Source organism: Amphiura filiformis, chromosome 4 (assembly GCF_039555335.1).
Source record: "Amphiura filiformis chromosome 4, Afil_fr2py, whole genome shotgun sequence".
Taxonomy (NCBI): Eukaryota; Metazoa; Echinodermata; class Ophiuroidea; order Amphilepidida; family Amphiuridae; genus Amphiura; species Amphiura filiformis.
In genome coordinates, this window is record NC_092631.1 from 51437395 (window position 1) to 51465367 (window position 27973).

The following is a 27973-nucleotide window of genomic DNA, read 5'->3' on the forward strand; positions in this document are numbered from 1 at the left end:
TAAAATAAAACATATGGTCCAGTAAGACCCTTTGAAGAGCAAAATAAGTATTCTTAATTAAATGGGTTTCATCTAACATCAATATTTCATTTTGTTGGGTTTTAGAGCTGCTTTTTAACGTAAATTACGGTAGATAATTGCAATTATTATTGATTTGCAGGGTTGCCTGCCTGTCACACATTTTCAGCCCATTTTGTAGGAGTGACTTGTGAAATGTGGCACAAATTTACACAAATCCACCCAAAACATAACTTGCCAGAAATCAGTTTTTAGAGGCATTATGAGACAAAATTGTATTATTTTTGATGAATATGATCTAGAAATCATGAAACAACTTCACAATTTGTTCTTGTGGTAAAATTCACTGTCACTAGCTCAAACTCAAAAGTATAGCCCAAAAGGCACAAAAACAAGTCACAGGCTGGATGATAGCTCTCTATTAGATGTCCAATTGGGCTACCAAATCACAAGTGTGGCAACTCTGTTGATTGTCTTTTTGGCATAAATTGTATGTACTTCTACCAAAAACTTTGTTGGGTTCTAGTGGGCTTCCATAAATTAAATATAGAATTCCAATTATTATTGAATTTTCCTACTAAGTCACTGTTATGGACTGGTTTGTGGATTTTTATATTTTTAATCCTAACCATTTGATACTTACAACCAGTGTTCGAATTAAGGAAAAATAAATGGTTGTCCCACGGACAACCAGATTACAATTTCTGGTTGTCCGTCTAAGTTTTTGGTTGTCCGTATGTACAAAGGTGATTTGTGGCTACAGATTTATGGTTGTCCTGCGGACAACCGAATCAGTATTTTTGGTTGTCCGGTGACTTTTTTAGTTGTCCCGGGCAACCGGACAACCAAATTTTCGAACGCTGCTTACAACCCTTTCTATTCTAAATGCAAAAAAATATCCTATGATTGCATTGATAACCTTCAATACAAAGAAGACTTTTCATCTGCATTTTGAACATTTTAAACCTTCATCTCAGGTGATCAATTCACATGTTATGTTTGATTTCTCTGAATTACATCATCAGTAGCAAATTATTTTGTGTACAGAACTTTGTTTCAACCACACCAAATTCTTGCTTGAAAATGGTTTTAAAAAAATGACATCATTTTTGGAAGAAGTCAACTGGCCACTAGTACCCTTGACCACAAGATCAATAATCCCATTTTTGGTATATGACCAATATTTTCAGGAACTGGTTTAGCCAGCTAGCAGACAGACAACCAGGCCAAGGTGTATTTTGGTTCTGGTGAATAAGCTTAATAAATCCCGCTTCTTTTGAGTCTTTATTCAATGACTTAAGGGCTGTATTCCAAAAGGATTCCAACCTTTGTGTATACACCTTGCCCACTGAGGCTGAACTGGTTAAGAAAACATGATTGAAATGCAAATGGTCTTTATTTTACATAAAAGGAAATCATGACAGAATCATAAAAGGAAGAGTCTATTTAGAGTGTATGATGGTCAAAAGTTGAAATCACGACCTTCAAGCCAACAGGTTTTGTATTCCATTTTTTGTAACAAATTTAACAATCTTTTGAAAGAGGATAAATATTCTAGATTCCACTGTGAAATATTTTTAAATATTTCACAGTGGAATCTAGAATTTTAAAAAAGCTTTTAGCTACATAAACCACAATATGAAGACCTGAGCGCAAGAAGACCGTAAGTCCACTTAGCCCCTCAACATGTATACACTAAAGTTGCGTATAGTTTCGTATAGTTTGGTAATGTTTTAAACATGTTCAGGGGCCAAAACAAATCTTTCACAACCTTTCATGATGTTTTCACCCTGGAACATGTATTAAACATTATAGAACCCTAAGAAACTATACATAACTTTAGTGTATGCATGTTGAGGGGCCAAGTGAACTTACAGTCTTCTTGCGCTCAGGTTTTCATATGTAAATCATTTACATCTCACAACCACACTTTTACTTTGAAAATATTGTTTACCACATTAACCATGACAAAATTCTGAAAAAATGTAACTTTTGTAGAATTCCAAAGGAGAATTGAGAATTTAAATGTAATATATGGGAATGTTTAAATTCATCATGGATTCAAATATATAAATTTTGTCAGAAGTTTGTCAAAGTTGTGTTTTACATCATTAAAGACAAAATTCTTGACAAATTGTACCACGGTACCCACCTTTATCTTACAGAAACATCGCATACGAGAAACTTGCGCTTGCAAGACACGTATCTAACATCACAACTTGGAAGATTAAATTTTTCAAAAATATCACACATGCTTGAAAATAATAACAGCTTCTCATACAGACTGCAACATTTATGTATAAATTGGAATTCTCCTCTCAGAGTTGACGTACAATTTCATTTTCATTTTTTATATTGAGAAGAGACAAATTTGTTTGTAATAAATAAATATAAAATGCAAGATATACAAATACATATTTTATTATGTAGCACATTACTGTTCATCGATCAAGAGATCTATAGTGGCAATCAATTTCTTTAAAATCCGCTTTCAAATTCAAAATTTAAATTGTTGCTCATTAAAATCTTATACAAAAATTTAAATGTAAAATACAAAGTATTACAGAGCCGGAGGAGTCGGAGTAACAACTTTGTTGCCATGGTAAACTGAGTTATCTAACAAATTCTTGCAGATTTTCTTACTGTGTTGCTCAGAATCTCAAAAAAGATGAACATTTGAATAATGAAAAGCTTACTTTAAATATACACCCCGCCATTTTTCTGCCAATGCATCATACATATATAAAGCTATGCTTTTGTGTGTAAATGTTTTGGTGGAAAAACAATGGGCTCTATCAAGGGGGTTAGTGAGAGAAGGCCCTATCTCTAATAGCTGCCATGTAATAGATGTGTACATTATACAAATACAACATGTTTTGAGGGGAAGTAGTCAAAACTACTGGTCCCGAGGTGTTGGATGATTTGACTACTTCCCGACGCGTCAGCGGAGGGAAGTAGTCAAATCATCCAACACCGAGGGACCAGTAGTTTTGATTACTTCCCCGAAATGGAACATGTTGTATTTGTTTTACTATACCTCATAAATATTTTCACTAATCACGGTAAAATCGTAAACAAAAGTCAACACACACACCAGTTAACGTGCCGGCTAGCATGGTAAATAAGCTTAATATTTTGCTTACCTGATTTTATTGGAGGATTTCTGTTCAATCAATTTACATTTTGACCTATATTATTCTAATTTTCTTTTTAACATTCCATAAATAGCATTTTGTTTCATAAAATGTCATATTTTGCGTGTTATTATCCATCGGTAATCTCGGCAAAATAACTGCAGCAGACGCCATTTTTACGATAAACGCGTCTGCAGAATCACCGTGTGTAGCATAATGCTACGTCTGAAGGAACGGTGACGCTGGGTCGAAACACCGTGTGGTAGTAGGGTGCGGAAGTTTTACTACTTCCCGCGTGCGCCGTAATTGCACAGGCCGCGAAGTAGTCAAAATACCGTACTCGGACGCTAGCGTTATTAACCAATAAGATGTCTGGATTACCTAATAAATATTTATGAGGTATAGTAATATAGAATGCAGAAATTGTGAAATATCTACAGAGCAGCTATTACAGATAGGGCCTTATTACACTCAAACCCCTCAGTATTACTATACAGCCAATTAAGCTAATCAACTCATTATTAAATTAATAAATTAACTGAGTTGAATCTTTTTGAAGTAATATGCATTTTCAGTTGAAATTAATTTGCTTAAACAGGTATGTACCCAAGGGAGATGTGAGCCCCCATCTTCCGGGGGAGGGGGTTCTTTCAGCCATTTAGTTTAGACTTGGTTGCATTTTCAGTATTTTGGTTTATTGATAGTCCTCAATTTCATGAAAATTTGGTTTAAGAAAGGGTGTTCTTTCAAAATTTTCAGAAAAGGTGCAAATTTTTTATTGTTTTTTAGTCAAATGTGTTAAAATTTTTGTCATTTGTTAGGTTTTTTTTCGTCAAATTTGATGTAAAGTCGGGTAGGTTTTCAGAGTCCCAGCCGCACATACCCACCCAAACCAAAGTTGAGACTCTCCCCTCCCGGTATGCTCCCATGCAGTCCTGGCTGGGGTAGACCCCTGCACATTATCCCACTTTGATTTAACACACACATTGTGGGGAATATTTATTGAGTTAAGGGGGTACTATACACCCCTGGCCAATTTTGTGCCTATTTTTGCAATTTTCTCAAAATTATAGCGCATTGGTGGCAAGTAAGATATGTATATTATAGGGGCAAGGACTACAACTACTGCACTGAAAATTCAGCAACTCAAGGTAAGTAGTTATTGATTTATTGATCAAATATTGGTTTTCCCTCATTTTTGACTGTAACTCCACAGCTGTTGTCTGTGCTGAAATAAAATTTCCAGTGCAGTAGTTGTAGTCCTTGCCCCTATAATATACATATCTTACTTGTCACCAATGCGCTATAATTTTTGAGAAAAATGCAAAAATAGGCAAAAAATTGGGCAGGGGTGTAGTTCCCCCTTAAGTGTTTGAATTCAAGATTTTAGTGAACCTTCACCAACACATTTTCCTTTCAGAAAAATAATATTTAATAATGGCATATTTACACTTTCAAACACACATATACAGCTATGCCAAGAATAAGCAATGAGTTTTGCAACAAATGAAACTATAATACAAATTATTTTCATCAAGACTGTTGCATTTGGCACACACATACAAATATAATACATACTGTGCTTTTACATTCAGGATTACTGGAAAACCAAGTGAAATGGAGGAAAATTTTCTCAAATCAGATTGATTGATAACATTAGCAAGTGAAAAAGTCTATCCCATTTACTGATGTACAAAAGTACACTAGCCAGTCAGAGTGTTAACTGCTTTGATTGACATTAGGCAGTCCACTGCTAATTGGCCAATGTGTAAAGACTGCCCACTTTCTGCAATCATACTGACCAATGAGGATGTGTGCAAATCTGATTGACATGTAGCTAGCAGTACAAAACTTTTGGCCAATAGCCTGCATGCCTAACCTACTGCAGACAAACTAACCAATTACACCAATCAACAAGGATATGATCGACAAAATAATGTCCAATGCAAAATCCTTTTGCAATTATATTCTCTCACACATTAACAATTAATCCACATAAGAAAATATAACATTTAGAGAATACACATTATGAAGAATGCAAGATATCAAATTTGATCCTTTTTGGAATTACATAATTTCAGTTCCTGAATGGTTCTGAATACACAGAATTGACAAAAATGATAAGGTTATTTGCTCCTTTACCTTGCCTTTTGTAGGGGCAGTATAAAAGCAAAACCTAGACAGCCTCACAAAATCCTTTCGCTTGCATACAGCACCTGTACCATTATACTGATATACAAAACATCATATTCAAAATCACTTATCGCCATCCAACCATAGAAGACTTCAAATACACCACACCTAGCAAACTCTTGCTATTCACATTATTTTTAGTCCTATTAAATGAAAAAATGTACACCATTTCCAAGATATGATGCTAATTTCTATGGATTATGCCACTTTATTCTTGAAAATTCTACAATTTGTGTAGAAATTTGACAAAAAGTTTGCTGATTATCATAGTATTATTAACAACTATGTAAGTAGAAGGCATTTAGCTACAAAATACCCACTAGAAAATGTTTCGCCTGTGTAAAGCCTTTTAAAGTAAGTGACATAAACCAGGTTGAAATTTTCCTGCACAAACCAAAGCAATACAAAGTGTGTTCATTGAGTGCACTGAAAGGGTACACCTTTTCAACATTAAAAGGACTTTATAGTTATATTGCACATCAAAATTGTGCCACCACACTTGCTTACAAGCAAGTCACACATACGAGTCAAATGGTATAATATATTGCACATAATCGGTCAAATCCGATATTTAAAAATGACATCTAACAAAGCAGTAGCGAGTTCATTTCTCACAAAGCGATATAAAAAAGTCATCAGTCTTTCACATCACGACACAACCTCTTGATTCTCTCTCTACCACCGTTGCTTTCACTCGGACTGGTCTCAACACCGATGCTGACGTTGAACGCTTTTTCCTTCTGAATGATTGTTGCAGAGGAAACTTCTTTACGGCTGATGGCAAATCTATGTATGATTTCTGTAAGTTCAGTTTGCCGATAGCTGCCAAAGAGGCAATTTCAAACACTTCCTGTACACTTGCATTGTTCGTTCTCGACGAGCACTCCACGTATGCAGCTGCTCTGATCTGAGATGCCACTTTGGAGCCCTGGAGAAAAAATTATAAAATATAAGAAACAAAATATAAATATTGATATTTGTAAAAAAATTTGGTATGTAAACAAATCCTTGGTATTGATTGTGACAATTCATTACTAATATACACATGATAACTCATTGATTTGTTCAGATCTGGAATTAGTTTTAAATAAGTGATTTTTGTGCCTAAAGCATGTTGAGCTGTAGAAGGAAACATGTTCTATTTCAGATAATCTCAGCAGATTGGAGCCAATATTTGTTTTATTTTTCTGTATCTGTTCATTATTTTTCTGTATCTGTTCATTATTTTTCGTCCTTTGGCGTTTATGTTTGCTCTGTGATCACTTCCTGGACGTGATTGTGAGTGAGCATAATGTGATGAAATGTAATTTTGATTATATATAATATCCACAAAACTTTATTTGACAGCAAATATTAAAGACACTTGTATTGTAAAGGCAAGGAAATTTAAATTGATGTGCTTTTATTAATGTGTAACAGAAGCAGTGGTGGCACAAGGAATTTTTTTTTTCGGGAGGGGGAGCATTAGTGGGAAAGTGAATTTGGGGGGGGGGGCAAAATCAAATATTGCGCAAAATTGCTGCAAAAAGTGGAAATTTTGGGGTTTTACTGGGGCGCAACTAGGGGTAAGAGTTCTGACTGGGGGCATTTGGGTTCCCAGTACAAGCAACTAATAATAATCCAGGGACATAGCACTGAAATGAGTATCATTTTTCGCCATCTGGTAGAAAAGTAGTCCCTTTTTGTGCGAAAATTGGTACAAAGTGGAGTCTCTTTTTCCAGAAATTTCTCACAGTTGTCAGTACATTGGCCTAATTTAGTCAATCTTGACCTAAAATTCTGAAAACATACAAACATTTTGAGGAAAGTTGTCATTGGGTATATTGAAATAGGTCCCATTTTTGATAAAAATTGCCACAGTACAAAATATGGGTCCATGCACTTCCACAATCTCAGCAGCACGTCCCTACCTGACACAAATGTGTTCTCAAACATTTGCCTAACTCCAACCAGAAGACGCTAATACTTTGTTAGAATGTGAATGTTGACACTTTTGGAGCAAACAAAATGTGCTAACAAACTGTGCAAATGACAAAACACTGTAAATGGAGATTTCATGCACAGTTCAGCTTCATCACCAACTAGAATTACATGACCAACCATTTGTAGGCCAACAATGACGAACAACTTTCTATTTTCATTTCAAATCTCAAAACACAAGGAAACATCACCCTCTGGCCATAAATTGACAGGATTTTCACATAATACCAAGTTACCGTGACGATGAGAGATTCAATTTCTTCCCCTCTATCATTTAATGCTTTGACATCTCCAAATTTGTCACCATTTATTCCCCGTCATATTCCCCTCTTGTCAAAATGATTGGCAGAATCTCAACTAGGGTTTCCACATGTCAGAGATTCATCAATATTGTACGACAACCTTTCTAATATTTCTTATCATTTAGCGTTTAATTTTTCATCACCATCCATGGATGAAGTCATTTTCTAACCATGGTCAATAAGTTTTGTCATCAATCTTAATGGTATGTTATTTCCTTTTGCAATAAAAAGAAGATCATTCCTTAAGGGTTAAATCTCAAATTTGACACAAATATGTAGGACAATCTTAGTATTATTCTGACACAAAAAGTAGGACAATTGAAGTAGGGCACCGTAGGGAGCGCTTGAATGACACATTCAGGATTCTGGGGTACCTAGCATGGTTAACATGTTCACACAGATTTCGACACATACACATTCATAATTTCCTCTTTTTTAAGGCAAGCGTTAACACCTGATGTTCCGCTTGCGAGGTAGGTCTGGGGCACTAGACGCAACCCCTTTGAAGGTAGAATAACCCATGTTCGTGCTGCAATGGTGGCCCCGAACTAGGCTACTGTTCCTATGTGTTAAAAATTCTGCCTGGGAATGGAACGCCAAATCATTTTCTTCCATTATCTCGACATTAATACTCTGTTCCAAATACACACTGAGCCATTTTCCATGCAGGCCTTCACCATAAGAGTTATATTTGAAACTGTGCCCAATATAATGCACACTGATGTCATTGCCCACCGAGGGTGAAAAATGGTATAATAATGTTGTCTTAGGCGAAAAAAAAAAATGAGTATGTCTCAAAGCTTGCTAAGATTTCAAAATCCAAAGAGGAATGCATTTTTCCCTTCTTCCCGACTAAAACACAGCAAATCGACAAGCTTGAGATGCTCTGAACTTTCCTAAAATATTTGAACTAATTTAAAAAGTTACATCACACAATTCTACAAACAAATACTTTTCAAACACATTTTAAAAATATATTGCAAAAAACATTGGAGGTAAAAGAATTAAATTGGTCAATTTCTCTGAAATAAATGTGCACCGCATAACAAACATGCATGCATGGCAGCTTTCACACATACCATTTTATTTTTTGCCTTATCAACTTCATGTTTTTTCCCTTTCAAGTGTTTCTTGTCAAATCTGCATCAGGTATGTTTTTTTTTCCTTTTCTTCTTTCCCTTTCATCTCTCCTCATAAATTCTTAGCAACTTTGTAGCAAAATCACTCTATGTAAATGTCATTGTACTACTAGTAACATCCTTAAAGGCAGCAAGCCTGCGCCAGTAAAATGCTATTTCAAAATGCTAAACATGTAGACAACTAATTTAAATTGGGCCATAGGAAAGTCAGAATAAAATACAGACTGGCTGATTGAATTTCCAAGTGCAAAACAACCATCCCTTGATAGGATGAGGGGTGCTGGGTTGGGGTACAGTATTTTCTCTGAATCACAAGAAATTGGGGTATATAACCGAATCAGGTAATGTGTATGTTTAGCCCCTGGGCATTTTCTTTAAGATGTTGTAAATGTCTACTTTCATGAAAAAGAAATCGTTCAAAAATAGAATTTCTTGATTAAATTTTTAAACATGATGAACAGTTTTGTGCGTAACATGAATACATGATGCAGTCTTATTGATGAAACAGCTCAACAGTAAGGGTAACAATGTACCAAAATGAGTTTATTTTTGACTCATATTTGGGTTAGTTATAGGGTCACAGGCCAGGTAATACTTTCCTTAAACTATTAATTTGGGGAAAAACAAATATTTGACAAAAAATCTGAAAAATTAAAACTGAGAGACATTTCAAATCATCTAATGTATCATAGCTTTTGTTTAATTATTACATTTATACTGTGGCAGTCCAAAATGCTATCTACAATTTCACATCACATCCCTTAGAACCTTATTATTAACATTCATTGTTCAAATCAAAATGAAAAGCGTTATAGAATTTGTTATGTGGTGAATTATACATCAATGATGGTAGTCTTCACATTGATTTGGACTTGCTTATAATGATGAGTCAGGACCTGTAAGACTGCTGTGAATACAAATAAATTGCCCGGTGAAATAACATGGTTAAATTATTAAAATTCCACCAGTTGTAATTACGATTTGTAACAAGAACTTTTAATTATATCATTCTCAAAATACACATCGTCTACAAACTGCAAACTGATTCATTATGATGAAATATTAAAGTTAAGGATATCAAAATTTAATTTTATTGTGCTGGCATTGCACCCACCTTTCTACGCCAGTCGTGTGCACAAAGGGGCCCTACTTTTGTCAGTCAGGAAAAATGTACCACCCAATCAAAGGGAAAATTGGAGAATTTCCTATTGAATTTCTGAACATGCAGTCGGGGGAATCAAGACCTGTGCCCCCCTCCCTACTTTCGAAAACCTGCGGACACCGGATATTCCTTTAAAACATAAATGCAGGTACTATAATGCATATCAAAAAAAGTTCATAAGAGGATGAGTCAGTCTTCATTGGAAATACAGAGCAAAAGCAGTGGATCACAGAAGTTGTCCCTTTAATTCAAAACAGATCTCTCATCCTCCAGTGCACTTCAGTCTTTTAAGCAAAACATTTAGGTGCATCCATTGTAAGTTCAAGTACCATTACCATCCCTACAAGTCTCAACTCCTCAGCCATTAGCATACAGGTAATTGCTTCCAAGTCCAAAGAAAACATGGCTGCCTAGACCACAACAGGTATAATGAAGATGTGTAACCATGACGATGAATCCATTACTGAAGTCGCCAAATATTGCTGCTGGTTGTGATTTAGCCATCCGATAAATTCACTTACAGCTCATTGATAATCAAGTAAGTTTTCCTGACAAGTATGTGAAATATAAAAAGGCTTGATAGGAAATGAAAGTACGCATCATGGATTCATAGAGGCTTGTAATAGTTATGACAGGTTTATTGAACTGCATCATTTAAAGGAGTGATTGGTGATGGGGAATGGTGCACTTGAAATTATGTTGTAATGTGTCTAAATAGTAAATAATTAGCAGTTTAGTTAGCTCCAACTGTATTGACTCAATCGTATTGACTCTAATGCCCCAGGCCTATTTTGGTGAGGGGGAAGGAAAGAAAGGAAGAAAAAAAGAAGAAGAGAACACTTTTTCTCGGGTGCGGTTCGAACCAGGGACTCGGATGCGGTTCGAACCAGGGACCCATCGGGTGCCAGACACGCACACAACCATACCTTTGCCAGCCAAGCTTTCCGTGCCCATATGACGTGGGATACCCGCACTTGTACATCATGCTTTGTGAATTGAGGTTTTGTGATGTTTGGTATGGTGAGTGACAGTAAAAGTTGGAGCCCTGCACTGTCAAATTCTGTTTAATGTTCTCATGAAAAATTGAGTTAGCTTGACATTCCCCTGGACAAGGAACTTGCTGCTTATTGTTCCACTTTACCTGTATGAAACTAAGAGCTACTAAGGGAGCTGTATGATCCTGGCTGCAATGGTTTACTATATTTGTAGGCTGATTAGGGTTTTGCACCTGCATTGAGTTGCATCCCCAGACAAACATTAGTACCAAGACATCCAACTTTGCTTCGCGTAGTGATGTTAACACTGCAAGACATACTTGTTTCATGATTTATCATTCTTTAAATCTGAGCTGTTTTCATGCTTATAAATGAGGAATAAGCCGGGTATTTTTGTCCACTTTTCTTTTGGTGAAAAGTGAGAACTTCTATAAATCATCTCATCATTCTTAAACAAAATTGAATCCTCAATAAAAACTGTGGAATGCGTCATCCACGATGCTAATAGAATTTCAAATCACTGTACATGATGGAATATGAATATTACAAAGAACTTGCATGGCTGGTGTTTAACAAAAACACTTATGATATGACAAGGAATAAAAATGCAAAAGATGCGCCGATGATGCAACTTGATACGCATAAAACTCATTTGAATATATTTGCTATTCATGGTAAGTGTGGATAAGTTGACCTACTTGACATAGTTATTGGGCGTTAATCCACAGACATGGTGGTATAAGCACGTTCCTAATGTCAAGTCCTTGTTAAGAAAACATATTTGGCATGCAACAGATGGGGATGGGATTGGCAGATACTATTATGTGCGACACCAAGAAGCTGTGATGCCAACGCTGCGGTTTAGCTACCGAAATGGACTATTCCAAATTAAAATCATGCCCTTATGAAAGACATGCCTTAAACTTCCACACAGGAGTGTGAATTTCAAATAGGGTTACCTGAATGAGTGACTCCATTTGAAATCTACATCCTCTGTGTGGGAGATTAAGGTCATGTCTTCCATAGGAGGTGTATGTGCGACACCCAGAAGCTGTGATGCCAACGCTGTGGTTTAGCTACCGGGATGGGCTATTCCAAATTAAAATCACACCCCCATGAAAGACATGCCCTTAATCTTCCACACAGGGAGTGCAAATTTCAAATAGGGTTACCTGAATGAGTGACTCCATTTGAAATCTACATCCTCTGTGTGGGAGATTAAGGTCATGTCTTCCATAGGGGTGTGTGTGCGACACCAAGAAGCTGTGATGTCAACGCTGTGGTTTAGCTACCAAAATGGACTATTCCAAATTAAAAACATGCCCCCTATGAAAGACATGCCCTTAAACTTCCACACAGGGAGTGTGAATTTCAAATAGGGTTACCTGAATGAGTGACTCCATTTGAAATCTACACCCCCTGTGTGGGAGATTAAGGTCATGTCTTCCATAGGGGGGTGTATGGATTTGAACTGGAATTATAGCCCACTTGAATTATTTGAAGTTGCCGTGGCTTATAAAATCCTGCTGTGACTTGCAAAATAAAGAAATTGGGTTATTTGTGTGATCATCAGTCCGCAAAGTGAGAAAATGTCTTTTATTATTATAAGATTATGCATTATCTATCATTGCAGGAGTTACTCAAATAATTCTTTGATAGTTGAGTACCACTCGGATTTTAAAAATGCGGGCTCCAAACAGAGTTCTAGGAACATATAATGGGGGTCTCTAGAAATAAAATATGGCCATTTTCGGCAAAAATTTCTCAAAAGTGTGTGCTTGGAGCTCAAATTTGAAGCTAATTTTGGGGTGTGTGGACAATGTAGCTAAAAGTCTCTGGAACTTTATATGGGAGGTCTAAGGAAAGGGAAAAGAGCTTAAAAAAGAGGGTCTTAGTGCAAGCCTGCAAGGCATATGGAGTAACCCCCCTCCCCACCACCACCACTCCACACACCATTGATAGAATGCAGTTTTTATGCTGTTATTGTTTTAAACAATGAAAGATGATGCATGATATGTTACGTCATAGAAACAAGAAAGATAGAAAGAAAGGAAACAATGGATGTAGAGATGTCGATGAACCGCTCAGTGATGAAGCTTTTTGCACATTTATCGAAATTTAATCGCAAGATGATTGAAGTGTTCTAAATATAACTTTACATTTCCACATCTAAATAACGCAACAAAATATGCCGTTTCCTTTTTTATGATACCCATTATATCCGTTTTCATCTAAATATCGTTTACATCCATAATAATATGACAAATAGACATGGATTATAATGCAGATGCAGTGATGAGTGGTAAACTGAAGATAATATCTTGAAATTTGATCATATTTATGTGATATATTATTTTGTTTTCGTCTGAAGCTTTGAAACAGAGGCCCATGTATGGGGTAAGGAGGCTCAATCTTGATATAGACTACATATTATGACAAAATATCTTGTAAATTTATTTGAAGGCTAATGTTTGCAACATTTTAAGTTTAAGAGTTTATTAATATTAGGCAAAAAAAAAAAGGTTTGTCTCAAAGCTTTTGCGCGCATTTGTAAATTCGTGAGATTTGGAAAAAAAGAAATGCGGAATTTATTTTTATTTCAAAATTTTAGTTTTTTTTAGTTTTTCCGGAAAAATTCGGAAAAAATCAGATTTTTTTCTCCAAATACTATGAAAAAAGTCGGGAATAAAAAAAATAAAAAAATCGCATTTCGCATTTGTTTTCAAACCACTCGTGAACTTTGAGACAAACCATTATTTTGTTTTGGCCTTAGAGTTTCCCATACAACCATCAGGAATATATAAAAAGTTGGCTTTTAGCATGTCAAATTCAGTAAATAAACTTTAAAAGAATGTCAAACTATTTTATAATGTATGGTATGCTGCAAATCCCATAAAACATTTTTTTTAATTGTATAAACACTGATTTGTTCTTGTTAATTTATTGTTCTTGATTTTCGTTAAAAAGATGATCCCCTAAACTAAATACATTTATTCAAAGTTGATCAATCTAGTGCCCTTCAAATATTATTGTTTGTAAGTTTCAAATATTGTTTAAGTTTCAAAGTTAGGCCACATATATACTTGGATATGAAAAATAGCATGTATAATCCTTTGCAGGAACTAATAAGTGTCTCTGCGGAAACCTGGTTATTGCCATCCATACATTGATAGCTCTTCATAAAAGCCCCTCAATTTTATCTTTTTCAAACATACATTGATTTCAAAATGATAGCTTCTAGTTATTATGGCACCATTGCCTTACTTCAGCAGGATGTTATGATATTACTTCATAATTTATTTTGATATTTAATATCATCATTCAATGAAAAGAAATCATCTTTGCATTGTTAGCGCACATCAAGCCTTAAGTGGTTTGATTTGCGCTACTCCGACCAGCAGCTGTCATCAATGCTACATTAGTTTTGTTAGAGAGAGAGAGAGAGAGAACACACTGGATGGTTGGTAAAATGTCTTTCAACTTAAAAGCTGCTGTATATTATTTTCATTAAATGCTGCCTGGTGATATTTTTCACAGTGCATTATCAACTATTTTGTCACTACTGGGCAAAGGCCTGTAATTTCATTTTTGAGTTTCAAAATCAGTCACAAGGATGAGAAACAAACTATAGACTTTTTCAGTATGAAGGGAAATTGGAATAGGATCAAGGTGGAGAATACAGATGCAAATTTTGGGCATTCATAAGGGACAGAAGATCATCTATGATGCACCAAGGAGATGAGCTGACTCTGGAGATCAGAGGTCCTAATTGATAAATCTACATGCAGGGGTCCAGATCTTTACTACATGGCAGCCTTTTTGGATGGTAAAATTTGAGTCCAAAGTAACTTACAAATGTAACTGCCAAACTGTTGGGTTATGGGCCTCAAGGTCTACTGAAGATGCCATCCCTGTGATGGCCTATAACCCTCTACAGCAGACATCAATTCCAAAAGAGCAGCCATTCTATGTTCAGCTTTCTCTTAATGCCACCGCCAACATTCACATTCAGCACGTAACAAACGAGGTATAACGAATGCTCCAAACTAATGCATATTGCACAATACCTCATTTGTACCCGAGAACAGGAGACCATTCTACAGAAAATACAACCCACTGACACACTAATGCTAGTTTTCTAGTTTCCTAATGATGTTGTTTTATTTTCCTCTGCTGCCAGCAAAAACATTTAGTGCTCTACATACGGACAAGTAATTTCCAAGCACATTAAAAGAAACATTTTACGCAACCAGCTTATGCACGTAGGTAGCTTTCACAACTGCCATTGTCTAGGTTAGATATATGGGATAAGTTACATTTCTTTCTACCAAAGCACTCAAACAAACCCTACAATATAATGAAGTATATTCTTGGGTACGTATCATTATTTGAGATGATGTTTCATTACACAATGATGTTTATTCATGCAATAGACTAAGAGAGGAGTTTCTAATTTTGACTTGTCTTGAGCAAACAAACGTTGATGGAAAGAAGAAACGTGATACATCATACTCAAAAGCCTGAGATTTTTTCATCTACAAAAAAATAACGACCAACTCCTGAATTTGATATGTGACTATAGAGTAAGTGAGCATATTCCAATGGTGTAATTACATCAAGAGGACTTGTATAAATACAAATTGAGATCCTCAAGCTTAAAAACTCAATCAAATCTGTATGCTTTGTGCAAATTATCAACTAATACGATTCAGTGATGGTCAGTTAAGAGGCATTGTTTGGTTCCATGCGTGGTGTGAATTTGGTATCATATTTCTTTTATTCCAGAGTTCGACCACTACACTGGCGTGGCTCGTATAACAAAGCTCCATTAGATGGCTGAATAAAGTGGACTTACAAGAAGTGGACTTGGCACACAAGCTTTGTGCTAAAAAGTGTGTGAAAATATCATTTTCTTTAAGTATTATAATTATGTAGAAAGCTTGCCAATCTTGTATGATTTGTATGGGCATTGGGCGATTCCATTTCAAATCCACACACACCCCCTATAGAAGACATGACTTTAATCTTTCACACAGGGGGTGTAGACTTCAAATGGAATACCCAACACATCCAAAGGTCATTAATTGAGTGTAGAAGCATATTGGGGTTAAGGAACTGTGTCCTAGAGATTGTCATGTTTGAGATCCTAGTGCGTGTAAAGGTCATTCTTTGAGTGTAGAAGCATATTGGGGTTAAGGAACTGTGTCCTAGAGATTGTCATGTTTGAGATCCTAGTGGGGGTAAAGGTCATTCTTTGAGTGTAGAAGCATATTGGGGTTAAGGAACTGTGTACTAGAGATCCTAGTACTCTTACCTTATCGTGTGATACTGGTACTTTCTTGCCTTCAGAAAAATGAATGATGCCAATGTCGTTTCTGAGATCCATCTTGCAGCCAACAAGAACTATGGGGCAGTTGGGACAATATTTTTTGATTTCAAGATGCCACTGTAAACAAAGAAAAAAAGAAATGGAATAAATTACTAATAACTTGACATTACACATGTTTCATCAAGCAGGAATTTACAAGTAAGGGTGGAATTTCACCCGATATCAATGACCAGGCAGATTGTGTTTAGGGCCCCATTTCTGGCTTCTTTGTTATTAAGGATAGGGCTCCCCCTGATCATTGTTGAAGAATGACTATTCTTGCAGGTTATACTATTTCCGTCCGAAGAATTGGAGAGATGTAATCGGATTTTCTTCAATCGCTACTAGAAACAGGTAACCAAATTTGACATTTCGCAGTCAAGTTCAACCTCATTTCTATTTCAAAAATAGCTCATCAAACCAATTTATAGAGTTCTGCGATTATTGAAGATGGTTTAAAACCTAAATGTCATGACAAAGTGAAAATGGCACTATTACAGTAGGGATTAGCAGCCCCCTCACTCCAAAATATATACCTTTGATATTTTACACCACCAGAACACCATCATAACAACAACAAATATTTGATCCCTGTTTACCTATATACAGACAATGAATGAACACGTGCGTCTCAGCTGCGTGTATTGAAGTTAGGAATTCAGTCCCCCGCAAGCAACAAACACTACACAATAGCAGAGTGCTTTTTTAGGGTATCAATACTATTTGGTATAAAAAAAGAAATGCTATTTTCGTGCATCTGGTATTTATTACTTAACGATATAAGGAGCTAATTATTTATTCATTACCCCGGAGGGGGTTCTCCCTGGTTGAAGGTATACGGGGATGTGCCACGGTTTTGGGGTACCTTTTCAGCAATTTTGGTATATCAATGGGTGGGTTTTCACTGGAGACCAATGCGCCCAATTGGGTGCATTTGGGCAAAAGTACCCCTAAAAGCGCCCAATTAGGGCAAATTTGGGTGCTTTTTGTGGAAAATTGGTATACTGATGGGTGGCAAAATCAGCAAAAAGTAGGTATAGAGAAAGTCAGCATCCGAAAGTCTGCGTGGCACATCCCGTAATTTTTTTTTTCAAGACCCCCGGGTTCATTACACACAGTTTATTTAGTGCCAATAACCTCAGGCTTGAAAAGTTTATTTCAAGATATTTCACATTGTAAACTTTGGAAGTTGAAGTTTCTTATTAAACACAATACAGCACCATATTGGTGTGTTTGCCTATTGTTGCATATTATGCTGATAGTTTATTTACTTTTGCTGGGAAACAAAATGAACTTATATTGTACTTTATTTACAATTTTTGTTGTTCGCACCTGTTTTTTCAGATTTTGTTTATGTGTGTTTTGTTATGTTTTGTTTGTCCCCATCACAAAATGTGTTTCACTTAATTCAATACCATTTCTGAATATGGTTCTATTAATTGATAAGGTTCTTTTCTTACATTTATCAATATTGATATAGCCATAGAACTACTCAATACTGCCCCAATGTAAACTCTTTGCGAGTGAGGGTAACTAGAAAACAGTGTTGATCACTGAGCTTTGTACCCAGACAAAACCTGAGACCATAGGTATTATGGTCTCAGGGCTGAACAAGATATAAAATAGATAAACTAAATTTTAAAGAATGTCCCATTCATTTGGTAGAGCTATATTTTTAACATATCATCAAGAAAGCAATTATGTATCATAGCCCTAAACGTATAACCCTAAATCATGAAATGAGTCATAACATTATTTTTGTTTCATGACTTTCCCCATCTCACATTCCCTTCAATATAAATATAATTATTTCCTTGGCCTCTATTTTCATGACACCAATCAATAATCAATAAATGTTTGTCATGCATCGGAAGTGATCTTATATCATATCGTCAATATGACCATACCAAATGCCATAATCATATCAAATTATGATCAAATCATCAATATTTCAACCATTTTAAGTAACCTAAACATGATGAATTATCATATCAAAACCTTTAGTAACATTTCAGAATCAGTGAATTCACGGCATACTTGGCCATTCAAAACGCAACAGAAAACTGGCTAAAAATGACCAAATTTTTCTTTAAATCGCCGTCAATTTCGAACTAGTGAACTCAGAATTCTATACCCACGTTTATATTACCTTGAGATATTCTTTAACCCTAAAATTATTTTTTTTTTTCTGTAGGTGCTTCCATAAACCCGCCTGAATTTTTTATTTATTCCATCTTTTCACTCATTTTGTTCCTTTCCCTCAAGTGAGATCAAGTTTTTCTGGGTTTTCCTGTCAAACCTGCCCTGTTCCAACAGTCACTCTCTGAAATAGCGCCACGTTATTAAAAATGTTTTCGGGTTAATCGACTATATAGACATTTTCCCTAATGGTCATCTAAAAATGGTTATGATAGACCTGAATTTAGTCTCGTCTCATACAAAAACCTATGGGTACCCCCTAATCAGAAGTCAATTCTAGTCCCTTCGATAACTCGCTGGGTCTGCCAGTCTTAGTCACAGCCTATATGGCACAGCATAATTCGCATTACGTGAAATACGACCAGCGTAGACTTTGCGTGAGACTATACGATCTCATATTTCAGCATGACTCCACACAGCTCGCGTTCATCAAGGTCACTATTGCTTTTCGTTGTGTAGTGAATATTATTTTGGGTAAAAAACATGTTACTTTTCACATAGAAAGGTTTTGATATGTTATGATTGCTATGGTTTTTGACAAATCTTCTTTCCCACCTATTCAGAGAAGAAAAGAAGCAGCATGGGAAATGGAAAAAAATAATAAACTTATAAGATAATCATTACTATTAAAGGATTTGTGGGTTTCAAATTATGGGAAATACACTAGGATGTGGGATTACAGATGATGACACTTCCTTGACTATTCCGCCATTCTATAACTCCTTCACTGCCCTCACTGCTCAGTAATAAAATTTTGAGTGATTTTTAAATATTATGAACACCAAGTCCAAGTTTTATGGAATTTGCTCACCTTATTCATAGCTTATAAAATTATCCAATGAAAAAATAAATATGAATGCAAATTGATTCTGTTGATAAATGACTCACTTGGCTTGGTTTTGATCAACTCATACATTTCTCTCATGCATCTCTATCATTATTCCAACAGGTATGAACATACACACACAAATCATTTTATGACTTCATGTTTCTTTCATTATTATTCATATTTCTACGATTTCAATGGTACCCACCTGTCATATTTGAATCATTGAAAGACTTAAATAGGATCCACAACATGCTCATCTATCATGGCACAGTTCTTTAACCCCAATACATTTGTACATTCATTGAATGAACTTTGAAAATTTAGGTACAAAAACTCATACTCTGCAACGTGAGTTCAAATTTTTGCACTAGGTTTGTTCAATTGAGGTTATTGAACTATGCCATTTGGGATGAGGCCATTGTGGTCCATAGCATTACAAAACCCATTTAGCTGTCAACACCCTTCGCTCGCTGCTCAAAAAAACAAAATGCTTCTCAGAAAAAGCTTTCACATTATGCTATTCACAGAAGTATTTTATGTCTGGATACAGTGTACATGTATAGCAGAAAAAAATTACACCTTTTGCTCCTATAACCCTCCTGATGATGCGGATGAGTTGACTGCCCTTAAAATTTCAAATCTGTCAAAATTTCATATTTTAATGTCCATTATCTGTGAATTGATGTGAAAAAGGTGTTCATCACATTCAAGTATAGTTCCCAACATGGAAAGAATTCAATAGTCAAAATAATTCAGTTGATTTAGAAGCGCTACAATAAATTTTCCTGTATGATTTCAGAAGATGACTAGATCTGCAGGTGCCAAAATACATTTTCACAATTATTTCTTGTCTGTACAAATCCATTACTATTATTATATCCTTTAAATTGAAAAGAAATTCTATTAGTCAAATCACAATTATATAACATTCTGTCTCTGCTTTTATCTTTCTGCATCTTGTTCTTCTTGATACTAATTACCTTCTAATATACATGTACTATCTGCATTATATCTAGTCCAACTTGTGGGACTTGATTTTTATCTCAGCCACAGATCATCAACTTATTCTCTGATCATGAATCGCAAAAAAAGTCCACAAATTACACCGAGTCCTACTTGTGGGTCTACTCATCTCTCACAAGTTTTTCATTTTAAAATCAAATCTGACTTTGGACACTGAGACTTAATGAACGAAAGGTAACATTGTCATTACAACTTAATTGTTGTCAAATCCAAATCCACAAAATGAAATTCACAATGATTAGAAAATATTATCTTCAATTCATCAAAATGTATCACTGCTCAGATCAACAGGGAATCATGTGGAAGAATTCCATTCAGGACATACTGTCTTCTTTGATATCACTGATACCTTACAACATAATTGTTGCCAAATCGAAATCTACAATATGAAATTAAAAATGATAAGAAATAGTATCTCCAATTCATCAAAATGTATCAATGCTACGGTCAACTGGGAATCAGATGAAGAATCACATTAGATTTGGCATCAAGTTGAGATGAAATCCAGGGGGGTGGGTCTCAGTACGCTATACAGGGACATAGTGCTACTGAAATTAGTCTTATTTTCAGCCTTCATCTATAAGGATGGCCTTTTTTGTAAGAAAATTAGTCCATTATAGAGGGGTCATTTCTCAAACTCAAAATCAACTTGGCACCATATCATGAATCATGAGCCAAAATAACCCAAAAATAAACAAAAAAACAAATCATCAAATTTCTGTTTTTCCAGGATCTGTGGTTAAATATGGCCCAAAACCTGGGCCTCATGTAACTTGGTCTAATCTTCTTGGAAAATTGGTACAAATACGGTCCAGATTCTGAGAGGCACATCCCTACCCAAACCAAACCTGAGTACCCCCTGCCCCAGGGATAAAATCTACATACTTTCTTCTTTGATATCACTGATAGTAAGTTCTCATGAAATCGAAGATGAACATATGGGATGACCATGACACATTGAATCTGTGTCCTCCCATCCCACACTAAACACCACCCTTGGCTATAATAAGATGCCTATACATTTCTATATCTAATAATAGTTGGAATGTCATTCCCCTTTTGTACACATGTACAGCATTGGATGACTATGACCATGATGACAACTTTGAGTTCATGTTTCACCTGCATGATGGCTTCAGGTTGGCTCAAACCCAAATGTTCTTTGTTTTCATATTTACATGTTTTGCTGATGATATGAACTCAAGAAACCGAAACCTGTCTTCATCTGATGACTAGGAAACCACAATTTGAAGTTCACTATTACATATCCTGAATCCTCATTCTTCACAAGTCTGGCTAGCCAATACCTGTTCAGATAGTCATACTTTAAGAATCATTCTCCTCCACATGTTGCTATGGATGATGATGCAGATGATGTAGATCCTTGACATCTAAGACCCTGTTCACATTAGAAAATTTTGTTCTTTCGACAAACCTCGGATGAAGATTACAAATTGTTTTTTCCTAATGTGTACGCACTTTTCTTCCTTCGACGAAGATTAAAATTGCATCGTTGCTAAAAAGGTTGTTTCGACGAAGGAATACTTCATTCGACGAAGCTAATTTTGTAATGTGTACGCTCGCTTCGTTCAACGAAGGAAAGTGATCATGTGACAAGTGACCTTTGACGGCTTAAATAATAGCCGGGCGTTATAAATAGCTTCACAAGTTCGCTATTACGTATCCTGAATCCTCATTCTTCACAGTCTGGCTAGCTAATACTTGTTCAGATAGTCATACTCCAGGATCCCTCTCCTCTTGCTAGGGATGATGATGATGTAGATCCTTGACATCTAAGAGGAATGGTATTACAAACCAGGACATGAAGATCAATGAAGATACATTGAGTTCCTGTTCACAAGGTTCTTTATTTAGAACATTACAACAAAACTCATGTCAGTCAAGATTCTTGAGCAGACAGTTCACCAGTTTTTTATAGGTTTTTTTTAAATATCTTTCAGTCAGCTTGTAAAAATTGTTACCATGGTTTATTAAAACAAGATTTTTCACTTGAACAGGAAGGAATTTTGTTGAAAATGATTATATTGATAGCTATTGATGAGGCCAAATACTGAAATTTGGAAGGAGAAAGGAATGCATTGAGTTGGTGAGAAGCCTTGGTCATTGAGACAAGTGTGTTCAAATTATCACAATTTTGCTATCGGAGGGACTTTACATCGAACTCCAAATTCATTTTACACAACATCAATTACCAGAACACTTCTTCATATTTAAACAAAAATGTTTAATATCACGACTATTCCTTTTCTCAAATTAAACCACTGCAGTATTTGCTAAAAACAACAATTCCCTTTTTCTCAGATACGGCAAAGTTAAGAAATTGAACTCACTGACATTTTGTTAACAATCCAATCCACCCATCCATTCTAAAATGTCCTATTCATTGCGAATCCCCACCGCAAGAAACAACAAACACTCTCACTGCTTATAACAGCTCCTTAGGCTATTCAAATGAACCAAATATAGCCACAAATTGTTCAATTTTTGTCTTTCCGTTACATGCCCAAGACACGTAAGTCGTCCCTCAGCTGCGCTAGGAGCGGCAGTTCAACTTGGAGTCAATCATCTCCTGTTGATCATATTTCCAATAAAATAGAACAATTGCGATAAAACAAAATGTGTGGAATCTTCATCTCAAATATCATATCATTTTTAGTTGGAAATTGTCCATGACATCCTGACATCATACGTATGAAGTATTTTTTACATGGAGGTGTTAGTTTTGAGATTATTTTCAAGAATCCATTCTATATATAGAGATGTATTATGATGGGTCAATTTCAAATTTGTAAATTTGTTTGTTTTCATATATCTTCAAGAAATTATAATATGGTATTAAAATATCACCTCAATTAAACTTGATGAGACTTTAATGTTTCTCTTTTATTTATTTGTTTGTTTGTTTGTTTGTTTGTGTTCGTTTGTTTGCATCAGTTCTTTTCAAAACTTTAATGTTTCTCTTTTATTTATTTATTTGTTTGTATGTTTGTTTGTTTGTTTGTTTGTATCAGTTCTTTTCAAAAACCATTTTACTACGCATAAGGCCTTGACAATTGCTTTGAATTTGTATAATATGAAGTCATTATAATACAGGCAGATGTTTAATTATCTTTGTCCGCAATAACTAGTCATAAAACCATTATAAAGTCACTAAAACGAGCTCCATTTATCATGGTTTTACACTGTTCTCTTAAATATTCTCACAGGCTAATGTTCTTTTACAGTTTTTGAATCAATATTCTTCATGCATATCACTAAATTGCCTCTTAATAAAAATGAGATGCAATATTTATATTAAAGTGGCAAAATTGCAACAAATTGATGATGTCACACTTTCTGTAGCGGACAACAAAATCAAACTACTTAAAGCAGCAGTTCATAATTAACGCCATGCTCAGTGAGTCATGTATGAAACAATTACAGAGTTATTGGACTACGTAAAATGAATCCCACCCTGGACGCATCAATTCATGATAGGCCTAGTGGATGGAGGCATACTCAACAACAGAAAATCATTCACTGCCTATGCAACAGATGCCACTATTTTGAACAATCTTTCCAAATTTTGAATTATTCCTTTTATAATTTTCATAAGATGATACCAGATTACCACTCCCACATAACTCCAAATATCTTTACATTGGATGCCAGCTAAGGATATTTGGCATGTTTTGAATGTGTGTAATTTTCTCTCCTTTTTAAGTGCATATAAAATTTATATTAGAAACCGACTCCTTAAGTTGTATACATTACTGAAAATTGTGTTCCCCTCTTTGGTTTTAAAAAACCTCACGGAAGGTATGATCGAAATCATCGAACCTCCTGTACCTATTTTCATCACTCCTTGTTGCTATTCACTAAAATCTCTGTCATCAGCAGAGTGATGTGCAGAATATCTGTACTTCAGTATTACAGCAAAGACGTAATGAGAGTTATATTAGGAACCATACGCAGCAGACTACCTGGAACTTGAGGAATTCAAACAGTGATGGTAGGAGTTTACTTGCGGTATCTATTGCATTACCCACATTGCTATGTCAATGGTAATGGCCTATTCAATCAAGGTATAATTAGCCGGGTTAGCCCTGTTAAGGAGGGTGGTGATTTAAATAGATCTATATGATGACACTGTTAAGTTTCATATTTCATGCTAATAATAAGACCTGTGTCATATTTTAAAATGTGGAATTCCATTCTATTCCAAATTTGCCTAAATTTGCCTGACCACTGGCAGGGTTGTCACCAGGACCAAAAAAGTACTGGTTAAAATAGTGAACGCTAGGGATCGGGGAATATGCATTGAGGGTACCACTCCCCTAAATAAAAAATTCTTGCTCTTTTTATGATGAAATATCATCATCCACTTCCGGAAATGGAAAAAAAAAATGGTATTGATTTTGTGACTAAATCATGCCTTTCTCGCATCTCTTTCATTTATTTCATTCTTTACTCTGCCCAATTATTGAAGTTCCACATATCCATAACAGCAAACATTTAAAGTATTACAAATTTTCTCTGAAAAAGCAGGTTGATTGTCATTACAACTGTCACTACAGTATGACTTGCTGTGCTAATACCATGGCTACCTAAAACAAGAACGGATATCAGCATTTTCCCCTTTCTCAAGTTTCTGAATTAAAATGTCACGAAATATCACAAAATAAGAGCTTAAGGGTATACGATGTATTGTTGGTCGAAGCAGCAAAAACAAAATGTAGTTCACAGCATCTTGTGAATGGTTAAGTGAGCTTTAGCAAAAATTGCATTGCTCAATTCACAGCGAGCGTGTAGAAGAATTCAAATATCACAGATATACGTTTGTAGGTCCCGTGGTTCTTGAGTAATGTTGTAAAGAGGGCTGTAACAAAAACACTTTTGTAAACGTACATAACTCATTAACAACAATAAATTGAGCAAGTTTTCAAAGTATATGATTTGTAGAATGAACTTTTGCAAAACACCAAAGTGTTATTTTTCAATAATATATTGATTCAGATAATGAAAATCGAAATACCTCATTATAACCTGCAAGATACAGAAGTAGGTCTCTAACTAATTTGCTATTTTGACCCTTAAGTATTAACAATAAGAAATCACCCTTTACTTGAAAGATCTACTTTCACCACCCACAGACACTTTTCTAGCAAGTCAATTGTAGTCACTTAATCGACACTACCAAGAATGGGATTGAAAAATATAATGACTATTCATAGATCTGTTGCAAAATCGAAATAATTAACACCCACAGTCATCGTGCGCATCAACATGCATGGGAGGTACAACGCGACAGAAAGCCCACGGTGCAAGAGCGCATTCTATAGTCAAAAACTTGCTACTAATCTAGTGTTACTATAAAAATAAATTCAGCTGTAATTCCAAAGGTTATCATTTTAAAATAAAAGTAAAATAATTACTGATGAAGTTCTTAGAAAAAAACATCTCTATAGGGATGTGACTGCCATCATGATCATCCTACCTGCTTCTACGATGCCATAAATTTGTAAACAAAATCAAAACATAACCCCATGAGAACTACCTGCCGATTAGCCAAAAAGAAGTTTTCATTATCAATTTGACCAATCAGCAACATTGTTAGAATAATTTCACCATGCAAAAAAAAAAGCTCCATTCTGATTGGTGATTAAAGTGAAGATCTCACATAATTGACCAATCAGAGGCATTGTTAGACTGGCAGGTAGTGCTCAGGGGTTAAAACTGTTCTTTTCCTGAGAGGGTGAAGTTTTTCAATAATCAGAAGAGGATATTGCTGCCACGGTTGTTGAGAACTACCTTAGTTTCTCCAAATTGGGGGACCCAGTTCAATGGAGAAGTGATGAATTTAACTCAAAGTTATCCATATATCTGAAAAAGCCCCAAAAGATAGATAGATGCATACATGACATGTACATCATTAACATTCAATAAGGGGAGACCCCACAGGTACAAAAATACTTTAGTTCCTCAATCATTTACTTCCACATCATTACAAAATATACAATTTCTTACTCTCCACTAATCGTCAACCATTGTTAATCAAGCTATCCATTCCGCATCATTTCTCTATAAACCACAAAACCCTGCATTTTCATTCTCCATCCCATGTAAGGTTCATGTAACAAGTTCACTCACCCAACAGCTAAGGGCGTGAAGCATGAAACAATTATCTCATCTCAATAAATAGTATAAGCGTGATTGCCATTCAGGAGTTTGCTCTCTCCCTACACTCGTACTCATTCACCACGCCTCATCACATGTAAGCTATGCAGCGGATACTATTCTATGCGCAACAGCTGACTAAATATTCACCAAACCCAAATTACTCAGTCATGTGTGTTAATCATCTGTTAATCAGAGGGTTTAATTGCTAAAATATACAATTGATTTCTTCCTTTAAAAATATCTCAATATTAACTTTTTATACTCGAAAATGAATAATAAATGAAAACTGCTCTAATTTTAATATTTTTACTATTTTCACTTCCATTTTATGTTATTTTATTCTATTCTATTCTATTTTACTTCTTATTTATGAATTATTATTTTTATTTATGTCTTCAGTATCAGTATTTAGTTCATTGGTCTAAAAATACCTTGTATTTATAGAAAAATTATATACATGTAATACTACGGTAATTACTAATAAATGTCTATAAATTGACAGCAGATTATCATGCGCTATCTTTAGTGTGTACTGTATGTCTTATTTCCCAAGCTATATAGCCTATTTGTTCCTGTTCTTCAAAGTTCAAAATCCAAAGAAGCTTTTGACTTTTGGAAAACCCCTATCCATAGGATGTTGATTGCCCCTGTAAATTGCAATTTCATAAATGATCAAGTTCTTAATGCGATTGCTAATTGCGCTAATGAGGTATGTGATGTTCTCAAGATGCCTTGCCGCTCCTCCCTAGAAATAATACCAATAATCATATTCTTGTTTCTCCATGTATGGCAATGTCACAGAGGAGACAACACCTATGGAGGATCACAATCTTGTTACAAAACTGAAACAATAATAAACCCAATGGCAACAATTAGTGTCGTGATTAAATATGATTATCTGAATTACTGCATCAACTAAAGATACTTTGCATCAACTGTGCCCTAGCCATACTCACAGTAGGATCGGTATTCAGTATCAATGTCATCACTCAAAAATATGGAAATCTACCGGTACTTTCTTTCAAAATCTTTGAAATCTTCTACATTTTCTTCCCATTTTTGGCTTGTATAACATGGATAACTTCACAGGATAGTCAAGATTTCAAAAGGAATTGTCTTATAGGTATCATATTTTGATTTGGTGTGAGTTTTTGTTAGTAACATCATATTTTTCTTGGATACAGGTCTACTTAGAGTTAGAAGGGCATTTCGTGATCCACAGCCCCCGGCCACAGCTTCATCCCCCCACTTTTCTCAAAATTTGAGATTTTTATACCACTGGAAACCTCTGGCTACATAATGTTTATGTACCAAAAATTTCTTGCAGATTAATTCGTTTAGCAATAATATTGTCAAATTTGAATTTTGTTCTGGAATACCAGAACGAAAACAGTGGCCTATGGAGCAGTGTAATACACATAATTATGCGTAACTCGCAAACGCAAAATCGG

General features: G+C 35.3%; 1 protein-coding gene across 1 annotated transcript in view; it reads right to left on the reverse strand.

Annotated features, from left to right (window-relative positions):
- Nucleotides 1-5601: 5601 nt before the first annotated feature.
- LOC140151039 (rho-related GTP-binding protein RhoN-like) overlaps nucleotides 5602-27973 on the reverse strand; it is an 86374-nt gene continuing 64002 nt past the window's right edge. Inside the window, exons 4-5 of the mRNA XM_072173230.1 lie at nucleotides 16238-16369; nucleotides 5602-6273 (exon numbers count right to left, since the gene is read on the reverse strand). Coding sequence (XP_072029331.1) covers nucleotides 5989-6273; nucleotides 16238-16369 — 417 coding nt within the window. The 3' untranslated portion in view covers nucleotides 5602-5988. The remainder of the gene's footprint in view (nucleotides 6274-16237; nucleotides 16370-27973) is intronic.